This window comes from Neovison vison, chromosome 13, assembly GCF_020171115.1.
Source record: "Neovison vison isolate M4711 chromosome 13, ASM_NN_V1, whole genome shotgun sequence".
In the NCBI taxonomy this organism is placed as follows: domain Eukaryota; kingdom Metazoa; phylum Chordata; class Mammalia; order Carnivora; family Mustelidae; genus Neogale; species Neogale vison.
In genome coordinates this window covers 15,710,519-15,722,277 of record NC_058103.1, presented here as the reverse complement: position 1 = coordinate 15,722,277, position 11,759 = coordinate 15,710,519, and the positions used below count along the sequence as shown (strand labels likewise).

Genomic DNA, 11,759 nt, shown 5'->3' with positions numbered 1-11,759 from the left:
ACAACAGTTCTGTTAGCAAGCTAGTGTCTCTCTTACAGTGAGACTGCTAAGCCTCAGAGAAGTTTCCTCTTTTAAGAGAGTCAGAATTCAGACCCAGATCTATGTGGCTTCACGTGGCACACTCTTTCCCATTGTTAACCCATGCTGCCCATTTATTTCTAATTTGTGAGGGACTTAACCAGTTTGTCAATTTCAACTTTATTAGTCTGACTGGTGGAGACTTCATTAACTTCAGAGTAAAACTTGACAGATGCCATGTGCAATGAAGTCACCCTCAAGGGTTCCTTTTTTGGGAACATTCATCACAGTTATATTGAGCAATAAGGGTACATGCCTGCAGAAAGCTTAACTTTAGTCAGAGAGAGGACAAGGAAACTGATGATTGAACACGGTAACTTCCTCCAGGCTTAGGGGTCACGGAGTTCCAGCTCTGTCACTTTTACTGGGATAAGAGGAGATAATGGTTCTGTCAGAAATTAAGGCTATAGATGGTAGAAAGAGCTAGTATAGGAAAAGCTTATGGCAAAACTTAGAGTGTCGGCTAGAAGGGAGGGGAGGGACTGGAGAGAAGGCTAGGGAAAGATCCAGAACTTAGCTGGGGATCCAGAAGTCCATGAGCAGTTGAGAATGGGGATGTTCTAGCAATCACATATCAGAGCAAGGAAAGAAAAGGTCAGGCACAAATGAACAGATGGGATCTGAACCTAACAGTGAAAAAAACAAAAAAAAACCAAGGCAGCCGAAACAGGGGCAGAGCAGGAGGGGGGCCCAAGACTGAGTTCTAGAGATGTGTAGGGGGCTGAGGAAACCATGTGTGGTGAGAACAGATGCAGCCCATCAGTTCCTAGAGAGCACTGACAACCGTGCTGGGCTGAAGCCTCAAGAGGGAGCCCGCAGTGGCATATCCGTTGGCATACCCGTCGGCATATCCGAATGAAGCGGGAAGAGCAGTTTCTGGCACAAAGAGCCGGACTCTTCCAGTCCTCTACCTCAAGTGCCACCCCATTCCAGGGAAACCTTTACACAAGCAGGTTAGCGAACTGACCTCTCACTATGTTTGCCGTTAGCTATCGTGCCCTTTCTCCCTTTCTCATATCAACAGGAAGACAGCAGCAAGGTGGACTCAGAAGAGAAGAAGGAAGTTTGGGGAACCGAAAATCTAGATAATCTTTGCCAATTAAACCCTTTCTTCTCTTCTCCACTTATCATTTAGTAACTAAATGTATGAGTCCCTTCTAAATGTATCAGAATTTGTGGGGATATAAAGAAAAAAGAGGCTCTTCCCTGGCTTGGGATTTTTCAGTCCGTTGGATCATTTTCACCCCCTTCCCGTTTGTCATAGAGCATTTTGTGCTCAGAAACATCTGATAAAATGCAGGCAACCTGATCCCGGTCCAGGGGATTTGAGCGTCTGTGGAGCCTGCAAACTAGCGTGACTCCAGCAGCAGTGTGAAGAAGCTAGATTTGGTCCAACTTTACTCTTACAACTTGCCCGACTAAACAACTTAATCTTATTTACTGCAAAAGCAGGGAGTATGCAGTGGTGGTCGCCTATCCACCTCCCCACCCCCAAGAGAAAAAAAAAAAAAGATGGTTCGGAGTCGGAGTTCGCTACTGCTGTTAGTGTAGCCTCTATTCATGGTACTTTGTCCTGCCTCTTTTATAGTAAACCGCAGAATTTTACATATAAATTATGAATTTTAGGAATCTTGTCAAGTTTTCAAGTAGCTTCCTCCTTCTCAAGATAGGTCTTCATTCTAAATGTAACAGGCCTGAAAAAACACTCTTGAAAGGCTCCTTCTCTTCAGCTCAGTATTTAACATAAACATCAGGCAATCACAGTGGTGTGGTTAGGCTCAAAGGCGGCGCTCCGTTGTGTGAGTGTCGTGCAGAAGACTGAAAGCTTAGACTATAAGCTCTTTATTAATAATTGCTTAGCCATTGCACAATAACCTGGAACAGCTGTTTGGTGAGTGAAAGAATAATTCAAAGCAAAGTAGGCCAGATATAAAACACTTCCAAACCACATTTCAGAATAGCTCCTTTGTGTCCAAAAGAGGTGCGTGCCTGCAGAAGGAGTTTTGTGAGCACAGGTGGATAGTATGGGGCCTTTATAGTAATTACGTCACTATCTGGTACTATCTTTGTGTCAAAACGGTTCTGATGTGCTGAGTTCTACATATGTGGTGTTAGAGTCACGTAGCTCGATGATGGAACCGCGGGACTGGCAGCCTTCATTACCCCGAAGACTGATACGACGGATTGCTTTGAGAAATGGTTTCAAAGCACATCTGTGAAACGTATGATCCTATGGGTACTAGCATGTATTTCTTTGAGGTATCATTTTACACTGAAGTTTTCCTTGGTGGAGTATTTTTCAAAGACTTCTCTTCTGAGACTAAATTAGGAATTTCTGTTCCTTATTTGAGTTCCAAGAATTGTGCCTTTCCTGCCCTCCACCCAAACTGGAAGATATAAACCGTGGGAAAAGTGTCTTTACAAACTGTATTGAGTAACTCTCTAACTTGGTTTATTTAGCGTATTCAGGACTTGTACATCCATGGAGTCCTCTTTCTATTAATTCTCTTCAAGCTAAAGCTACAAGTTTTTGACCTTAGTTTCCGGGTTCTGCCTGCAAAAGCAGGGGCGGGAGGCAGGCACAAAGTCCTATAGGTAGGAAGTTAACACAGAACCCCTGTCTCTCCCTGTTCAGATCAGGCTCTCGGGTTCCAATATTTACTCTTCCTCAAACAGGAAAAGGGACAGAAGGAAATAGAAAAATGAGGCCTATAAATAGCTTTGTGGGATTTGCTTAATTGAGGTCCTAAAGAGCTTAAAGAATACACATTGGTGTATTCTTCTGTCCCAGGAACTTTAAGAGTTGACCAAAACGAGACAGTCTCTACCCTTGTAACCTTCATCCATCTCACTTATGCCTGGGAAGAATGTGGGTGCTAATTTTAGATCCAGAGACTAAGATGCACAAAGGACAAGTATCATAAAGCATTTTTCGAGCCAGAAACAGATTTAAGTTCCTTGACTCACTGTTTCTTTTACTCCAGACCACACAGTTGCACCCAAGTGAATTGCTGTTAGGATTGGTGCCTTCAGAGGAGACAATTGCTCATAATTGGTAGCTACAAGCCACTTCACTGAGAAAGCGTGGGGTCTTAGATGCTTTAAGAAATAATTGACAGACTGAGGCCTGAGTGAGTCAGGCTCTTCTGAGTCATAGAGCCTTTAGGTCTGTCTTTCAGACTGACCCTCTTCAATCTCGCTTTTACCCTCTTTCAGGGAAGACAAAGGCCTTCAGGCAAAGATATACCTCAAGTTAAGGTCAATCAGTAGAGACCTTTCCCTCATAGCCTACCTCTGGTCATTATTTACCAAAGTGTGGTTATCAAATCACCTGTTAAAATCCCTTGGGGTGTTCCCTCCCTCCACCCCACAGAGGATGCCGCAGGAGACGGGAAGCTGGCCTGTGACCAGCATCCTGGGGGTTCCTCAGCACACTTGTCTGCCTTAGACCTCTGCTCTGGACCAGTGGTTCCCAAACATGGCAGATCCTCTGGATTACCTGGGGAGACTTTTTTCCCTTTTTTTTTAAAACAAGATTTTACTTATTTGAGAGGGAGAGCAAGCTGTGGGGAGGGGCAGAGAGAGATAGAGAAGCAGACTCCCTGCTGAGCAGGAAGCCTGATGCTGGGCTCAATCCCAGGACCCAGAGACCGAAACCTGAACCTAAACCAAGAGTTGGATGCTCAACTGACTGAGATACCCACGAGCCCCTCCTTTCAGACTTTTATCCTACTGCATGTACACAGTTTTGTTTTAATGAAGTCATATTATGCATACGGTTCTGCAGCTTGACTTATTCCTAGCTTATTTTTAATTAACAGTATTAAATGGACCTCCTTACAAATCTGTCCTATTTTTTTTTTTTAAATAAAGTATTTATTTACTTGACAGAGAGCAATCACAAGTAGGCAGAGGCAGGCGCGGGGTGGGGGGGAAGCAGGCTCCCTGTTGAGCAGAGAGCCCGATGGGGGGCTCAATCCCAGGACCTCAGATCCTGACCTGAGCCCAAGGCAGAGGCTTTAACCCACTGAGCCACCCAGGCACCCCTGTCCCATTCTTTTTAACACAAGGTTCACAAAGCAAATGCCTATAGGGGTTAGGCAGGTAATGTAAATGAGTTAAATGGGAGGGACTACAGAAAAGGGTTTTCCATTTTAATGGAGTCAGAAGCAGCCCAGCTACAGCCAGCTGCTACCACTTTGGAAACTGGGCCCAGAATTGCCAAAGCTTGTTTTCAAGGGAAGCAAGAAATCTGAATTTGTTTAATGTGCAACCTCCACATTTTTCTTCTTTTTGTTTTTTTTTTGTTTTTGCATTTTTAAATATTGGTAACTAATTCAAATTAAATACAGAATGAACAAGACAAATCGTCTTTAAGCCACCCTTTTGAAACCTCTACTACAATATATACATAATGTTCCACAGTATGTCTCGCTTGCTTTAAGCAGATTCCCAGGTGCCATTCCAAAGATCAGATAAAATCGGTCTGGGTTAGAACCCAAGATGGTATATTTTTTTAAGCTCCCAGATGATTCTGATGATCAAAAAGGTTTTGGAACCACTGTCTTACATTACTAACAAGTTGTTTGGGACCACTCCCAGTGAATTAGGAAGGAAACTGTAAATACTTTTGCATTCTGTTTTAGCCAGTTCCCTCTAACTACAGCCCTCTGAAAGCACAAAAAGGGCTCTGCCGCTCCTGCTTCAGGCTGTTCAATCAGAGCAGAACAATAAATAAACTAACTCAGGAATCTTCAAGAAGCTTTTATTGGCACAGCCCAGGAAAAGGTGTGGTAGCCATTTCTGAGCAAAAACCTGTATCCCAGCAAGGTCTTCAGTGTTACGTTTAACACCCCACTCAACCAGAAAGTTTAAGTTCCTGAAACTTAAATTCTAGACTCCCCAGGTCACTAGGAGGTTAAGAGGTTCCCCCACCAAAAAAAATTTTAAGTAAACTCTATGCCCAACGTGGGGCTCAAACTCACAATCCCAAGATCAAGAGTCACATGCTCTACCAAATGAGCCGGCCAGGAGCCCCAAGAGAGTCCCAAATTTATAGGTCAAGCCCTGCTGCTCCTGTTAAGATCAGAAAGGCAAGAGATAGTCTTGAATGTGCATCCTGTTCTGGGATGACTAAAAGGGCAAGAAACAGTATTAAGTTTTTTCAGATTGACTCCAGGTCACTCCCCAATACAAGGACGATGTTTTCAGCAGTCACACTGAAGTCCCTCTCCATTCTGTATTTGGCTGAGCAGCTTCTGCTTAGGATGGGTGGTGGTCATAGGACATGATCATCAGGATGGTAGAGTTCACTCATCAGGCGGTAGATGTAGGAAGGTGCATTCCCACCAATGTTGGAGATAAAGAGGGTAATGAGCTCTGGGGGAACGTAGTCAAACACAGGGCAGTGAACGCTGACCTTCTCCAGAATGTCCCCTGAAAGAATCACATATGCTAAAGATAAAATCAAGGATCCTGCTCTCATGAATAAGCACACAGATTCTAGGCTCAACAGCGCACGCATATGTGCTATCCCAAAAAAAGGAAACTCTGCAAAGTACACACCAGAAGAGAGGGCTTCACACCATGACACTCCTACTTCAAACTCTCCAATGCCTTTCCATAGCCCTTAGAATAAAATTCCATCTTGGGAGAGTAGCCTTCAAGATCTGGCCCCACCCCCATTGCAACTACACTAATCAGAATTCATTCCACTCTCCCTCGTGCTCATTGCTCTCCAGCTATATGAACATCTTGTTCCAACTGGCTAAGCCTGGACCCAGCTCAGGACTTTTGCACCAACACCTGGGAGACTCTTCTTGATCTTTACATGGTGGGCTCCATTCATTCCAGACCCAGCTGAAAGGGCCTCTCATTTAGACCCCTCCCCCACTAAGGTAGTCTCCTACCACTTCCCATCACATCAGCCTATTTGTTTTCTTCCCAAAATAGCCCATGACCCGACATATTCTTGTCTGTCTGCTGCAACTGAATGTGAGCTCTGTGGGAGCAGGGCCGATCTGTGTTTTCTTTGTTATATCCTTAGTACCTAAATTAGTGCTGGATACATAGTGGGTACTCAAAAGAAACAAGTAATCCTTGAAAAACTGTAAATAAATGGATGAAGTTGTTCAACTTCTAAGAATTAGTACCCCAGGTATGGTTTAAGGGAGCTTAAGGCCATCTCATGTTGAGGAGGTGGCAGGCTCATGGAGCACAGCTGCTGCCTTCAGAAGTCAAAGGGACCCCAACACATAAAGGCACCCAGGTTATAGGTAAGTTTTAGAGTAGAAGCCTTTTAGACCATGCTTCCTTTGGGAGCCATGCAACCAAAATGAGTCCCTACAGCAAATGAGAATGAGTACATTTTCCCACAGGGTTGCTGCACGTGTGTCAAAAGCAATGTGCAAAGCCACACCGCATCGATGCTGGATGATCCAACCACCACGGCCCCAACAGTCAAATACAGGAGTGTCAGAACAAAATGAACATGGACTAGATGAGGTCTCCGCTGCACTCAAAGATGCTAAAGAGAAGTCCCCACAAGAATTATGATAAAAAGTGCAACCTGGCAGCATTTAATCCCCTGACTACCAAAAAAAAGCAAAAGACCAAAACATATACATGTGCACACGTGTGTGCGTACACACACACACATACACACACACACACACAAACACACCCTTCTGTACCTTCTGTGAAAGGCAGGACTTCTTCAGGAGCCACAAACTTATGAAAGGAATCTTCTTCATTAGGGAACTAGACAAGTAAAAAGTAAAAAAAAAAAAGGAGCGAGATCGATCCAGCAAATTCCACTTTTAAGTATATACTCAAGGGAAATAAAAAAAGGCATGTCCACACAGAGACTTGTACACCAATGCTTACAGCAGCATTATTCACAAAAGCCAAAAGGTTGAACAACCCAACTGCCCACCAACAGGTGAACAGATAAATAAATTGCGTTATGTCCCCCAACAGAGTATTATTCAGCCACAGAAAGTGCTGTGCTATTGCTAGGAACCTTGAAAACATCATGCTAAGGGAAAGAAGTCAGAAACAAAAGGCACATGTTCTATGACTTCTTTTATATGAAATATCCCAAACAGGCAAAGCCAGAGACAGAAAGCAGAATAGGAATCACTGGGTACGGGGTGTTTTTCTGAGATGATGACGTTTTAAACCAGACAGTGGTAGTTGCACAGTGCTGTGAATGTAGTAAATATCCCTGAGCTGTACATTTAAAAATGGTTAATTGTATGTGAATTTCACCTCAATTTAAAAAAGAGACCTGCAAATATATTAGTATTTCAGAGCAAACAGCTTCTATCACTAATGAAATGGCTCTTTACTTGGTAATACTGCTTATATTCAGGCTACAGAGGACAGTCCCTCCAACGATGACAAAACCGATTCCGTGTTCCGAGTTTCAACTTGTTTGGCATTTTCAGAAATGATCAGCGTGATCGGTGATGGTGGCAATGTCAACAAAGGGCCTTCCCTAACAATGTCCCATCCTGACCTTACAATTTTGATTTCTCAAGGTTGATAAGTTATAACTCTCAACATTTTTTCCTCGTTCAAGACTTCTGTGGCTTTTTCCAGCCTCTAAGGGGTCTAATCCATTGAGTAAAGGCAGCTAAAGAGAAGCCCCAGAATGAGTAGGTTGAAGGCCCAGAGTTCAAGCCTACCCTTTGGCCTCCTTCTCTCTGTTGGCCACGGACAGACAGACATACCTGTGGAGAAAGCTTGAACATGGGAGCACACACGATGAGTGGGGTGGAATGGTGTTTTGCTGCCAGTGCTAGAGTGTGAGTTCCTGTCACAGCTCTCAGGGCACCGTTGGCCAGGATTGTCTTTGTGCCAATGATCACCTTTGGAACAGAAAGCAAAATGTGAGTCATCTTAGGGATAGAGCCTTAACTGGACCATTGGGCACCAGAGGCTAAATGCCCAGGCCTCAGTCTTTTGACATCGTGAGGGTCACACACTAGTCAAGGAAAAGGGATTCTAGGGTAAGGACCACATGTTCTAGCTCAAGAGTGGCTTCTCAGGGCACCTGGGTGGCTCAGTGCAGTAAGCCTCTGCCTTTGGCTCAGGTTATAACCCCAGGGTCCTGGGATCGAGCCCCGCATCTGGCTCTCAGCTCAGCAGGGAGCCTGCTCCATACCCCCCACCCCGCCTGCCTCTCTGCCTGCTTGTGATCTGTCAAATAAATAAATAAAATCTTTAAACAAACAAAAAAGAGTGGCTTCCCAAAGAAAGAATGAATATTGTATGTGATAGGTAGCTGCACTATCTCTTGCTCTTAGCCCTGCCTTTTCTGGAATCTATATGCCACAACTCCTGAGAAGCTAAGAGCCTTACTAGTCATAATCCACTACTGTCAAGCTCTCTGAGCAGAAGGCAGGAACCCTCTACCCAATGCCTAGCAGCTGCCACACTTAGCTTAGACCTATTTCATTCTCTTCAATGCTTTCACCAAAACGAAACTTTTTGGGGCAGCTGGCTGGCTCAGTCAGTAGAGCATACAACTCTTGATCTCAGGGATGTGAGTCCGAGCCCCATGTTGGGTGTTGAGATTGCTTTAAAAAATAAAATTTTTACTTATTTATTTATTTTTAAAAAAGATTTTATGTATTTATTTATTTGACAGAGAGAGAGAGGGAGGGAGGGAGGGAGAGACAGATCAAGAGAGAGGGAACACAAGCCAGGGAAGTATGAGAAAGAGAAGCAGGCTTCCTGCGGAGCAGGCAGGGAGCCCGATGTGGGGCTCAATCCCAGGACCCTGGAATCATGACCTGAGCCCAAGGCAGACCCTGAATGAGTCACCCAGGTGCCCCAAAAATAAAGCCTTTAAAACAAAAACAAAAAGAAGCTATTCTAAGTGAGGGACAATGATACAGGTAAAGGGAAAAGAAATCCAGTTAATATATTTAAAAGGCCCAAGTATGTACTTTCAAAAGGCACTAGAAGCTTTCTTCTCTTCTCATGGATATTATAGGAAGGAGGAAAAAAAAAATCAGTATTTTAGAAGTATAATCTTCATGAATTCAACATAACTCCAAATACACCCACCTTGTTGACTCTTGACATAACAGCAAAAATGGCAGCATCAGTCATGACGGTTGTCTCGATACCTGCTTTGGACAAATTGACTGCCATTTCATGACCCTGCAACAGGAGAGAGAGGCCTGATGTTCGAGAGAAGGTGAGAGAGAGAGTGGAAGGCACCTCCAGTGGAACTGGATCTGGAGAATTCCAGATACTGGGCACAGCCAACACACAACTGCCAACAGTTCATTTCTTTTTCTCCTCATGGTAGGTATTCTCTGGAATGCTGCAGAGAAGCCCAGGAGAAGCCAATAAATGTTGAATTTTCCACAGGAGCACTAGGGCAGCCACAAAACTGGAAATACCGCTTGCTTGGGTAATTAGGGAGCACTGACAGGATAGCTCCTGGCTCATTATTTTACGACCTCCTGCATCCTTACATATTTCCTTTCTAGAGACCTATTATTTATGTAGAGACTGAGTGAGGTCAGCCCAAGCATCAGTCATCCCCAAGACAATTTACTCTTTTGATTCCTAAGAGAAACCAATGCATTTCTTTTCTTTGACCCAGCATTTCCCCTAACCTTCCTAAGCCAATGTTTAAGAATGTTGACAAGGATGAGCAACTTGAAAATTCCCTTCATGCTTTCCTTTGTCTTCTCAATGTCTTACTTATCAATTCAAAGATGGCATGGAAGCCCATCTATCACTTCTTTAGTTCCTCCTCCTTTTTCATTTTTCTTAGCAGCTGCAGCAGTCCCCCTACCTGACAGAAAGGAGCACATTCTGCCACAATGACATGGAATTTCCTCTTCCGGGCAGCCTCTTTGAGGAAGGCTTCTACTGTTCGGGAGAAGCCAATGGTCATGATCACCTCATTGGAGTGGATGTGCTCCAGAGCCTGGGCGGCAATATTCTCTGTAGTCCCTTCTGCAAGAACAGTCGGTTTGGCAAGGGAAATGTGAAACTGCCATGCCACAACACAAGACAAACGTGATAAAACATGGAAAGAGACAGGTGCCCTTCTCACAGACGGCCCATGTAGCAGACATGGGTATCACAGAGTGAAGGGACTTAATGTGAAGGTCACCTTTTCTCAAAAGTCCCGCTCCTCTGCCATCTTCTACTTCCCAAGTTCTCAGTCAACCCTTCCCCAATGACACCAGCTCCTTAAAATCCATTTTGAACACAATAAATTCAGGTAAAAAGTGGTCCAATTTGGGAAACTGTAAAAAGAACTAAAAGAATTCCTCTAAAAGGTAGCTGCAACATGCCCACCTGAAAAGGAAGCCACAGAAGAAAAACAGGGGAGGAATTTGGAAGTAGCAGGGCCAGACACACAGACCCAGCTTCTTCCTCCCTTGGGGAACTCTGACTGCAATGAATCTACGCAGGTCTCCTGGGTCATAATGACAATGGGAATGGCAGTGGTGCATCTGTGCGTATAAAAATTCAGGAGGTAATTCGGGAAAGAAGAGTCTATCATCTGTGGTTTTAGGGAGTTCATCTTTAAAATGCAAATAAAGCTCTGTCCTAACAGTCCCAGCAGTAGTGGACCTTCAGTCTACAAAGGGCTGGTCTGTAAGGAAAGGCAGAGAGGGCTATCTTAGCCCTGCCACTTTTTCCAACCCTTTCTCTTAATCAGGATGGAAGACAAAGCTCGGAGAACCACAGACTGGTTATTTCCTCTCTCTGCCGATGAACAACTTCCCGGGTCTTCTCTTCCCTCATCTGCCTGTAACCTGTCCTGTCCATCAGGGATCAGGACTCTTACCGAGTTCCACAAGAAGTTCATTAATTGCCTCAATGATGTTGGACTGGAGTCGGGCATAAGGGGAGCTGAAATCCTCGCTCAGGCCTTCGGATGTCAAGAGTTTGTGCAAGGACTCCTGCTGATCGCTCTCATCGCTGCGTCCATGGAGTCTAGGGAGGCAACAAGAGCCAAACAGGGAGGTGGGAGGAGATGCAGTCATTTAAGTAACAGGAGCTGCTCAGCTCCACCAAAGGCTTCAAGCAGGGAGAGGGGCTTGTGCAGAAAGGCCCACATCCTGACCTGCCATACTCCTCCCGGATGATCCTGAGCACCCTCCGCACCATGTTGCCCACGGTGGTCTCTGAGGGCTGCGCAGCCGTCATCCTCCGGCCTTCTCGGCGGATCAGTTCCATCAGCTCCCCTGCAGACCGAGGGAGACAGAGAGAGGGCACCAGCGCGATGAGGCCCGGGCGATTCTCCGCTTGAGGACCGGGGTCAGATACGCGGTGGAGGAACGCGACAGAACTAGACCTGCCTTACCTGCGTTGCTCCAGCGGTGGTCCGTGATGATCCGGCGCAGCAGCCCCAGGGTCTCCCGAGCCATGTCCTCGGAGCTGCGCCGCCCGCCGTCCCGCTTCAGGGCCTCCACGAAGCTCTCGATGCTCTCGTACAACTCGGAGCCCCTAACCGCGGCTCCCGGCATCTTGAAAAGAGCCGCCTCGCCGGCGGAATCCACACCTGTACGACCCCAACCCTTGCACTTCCGGGGCAAATGAAGTCGCTTTCCGCTCCGCAAGGAAAACGCCAGTCGGAGGGGCCGCAGGCCACGCCCCTCGGCGTCACGTCCCGCCCCCTCCATCTGCCGAGCCAATCAGAA

General features: G+C 45.6%; 2 protein-coding genes across 2 annotated transcripts in view; one reads left to right on the top strand and one right to left on the bottom strand.

Annotated features, from left to right (window-relative positions):
* The window catches only part of MLH3 (mutL homolog 3), a 37,389-nt gene extending 30,900 nt beyond the window's left edge, over positions 1–6,489 (top strand). Inside the window, exon 13 of the transcript XR_006381747.1 lies at positions 6,456–6,489. The gene's annotated coding sequence lies outside the window, so the exon portion shown is untranslated. The remainder of the gene's footprint in view (positions 1–6,455) is intronic.
* Positions 4,830–11,669, bottom strand: EIF2B2 (eukaryotic translation initiation factor 2B subunit beta). Its single transcript, XM_044231645.1, has 8 exons — positions 11,423–11,669; positions 11,183–11,303; positions 10,904–11,052; positions 9,896–10,059; positions 9,154–9,249; positions 7,812–7,949; positions 6,771–6,837; positions 4,830–5,514 (listed from the first exon to the last, which is right to left on the bottom strand). Exons 1-8 carry the CDS (start codon positions 11,583–11,585, stop codon positions 5,357–5,359), a joined length of 1,056 nt encoding a protein of 351 aa, XP_044087580.1. The 5' UTR covers positions 11,586–11,669; the 3' UTR covers positions 4,830–5,356.
* Between the last annotated feature and the right edge of the window lie 90 nt (positions 11,670–11,759).

What these genes read in the sequence shown, in the direction of transcription:
- EIF2B2 (XM_044231645.1), bottom strand. Translation starts at nt 11,585, where the DNA reads ATGCCGGGAGCCGCGGTTAGGGGCTCCGAGTTGTACGAGAGCATCGAG. An exon ending in AATGTGCTCCTTTCTGTCAG is followed by an intron (nt 9,250 to 9,895) that starts GTAGGGGGACTG and finishes CTCCTGTTGCAG; the next exon opens with GGTCATGAAATGGCAGTCAA. An exon ending in TTATGTCAAGAGTCAACAAG is followed by an intron (nt 7,950 to 9,153) that starts GTGGGTGTATTT and finishes TCTGTTCCAAAG; the next exon opens with GTGATCATTGGCACAAAGAC.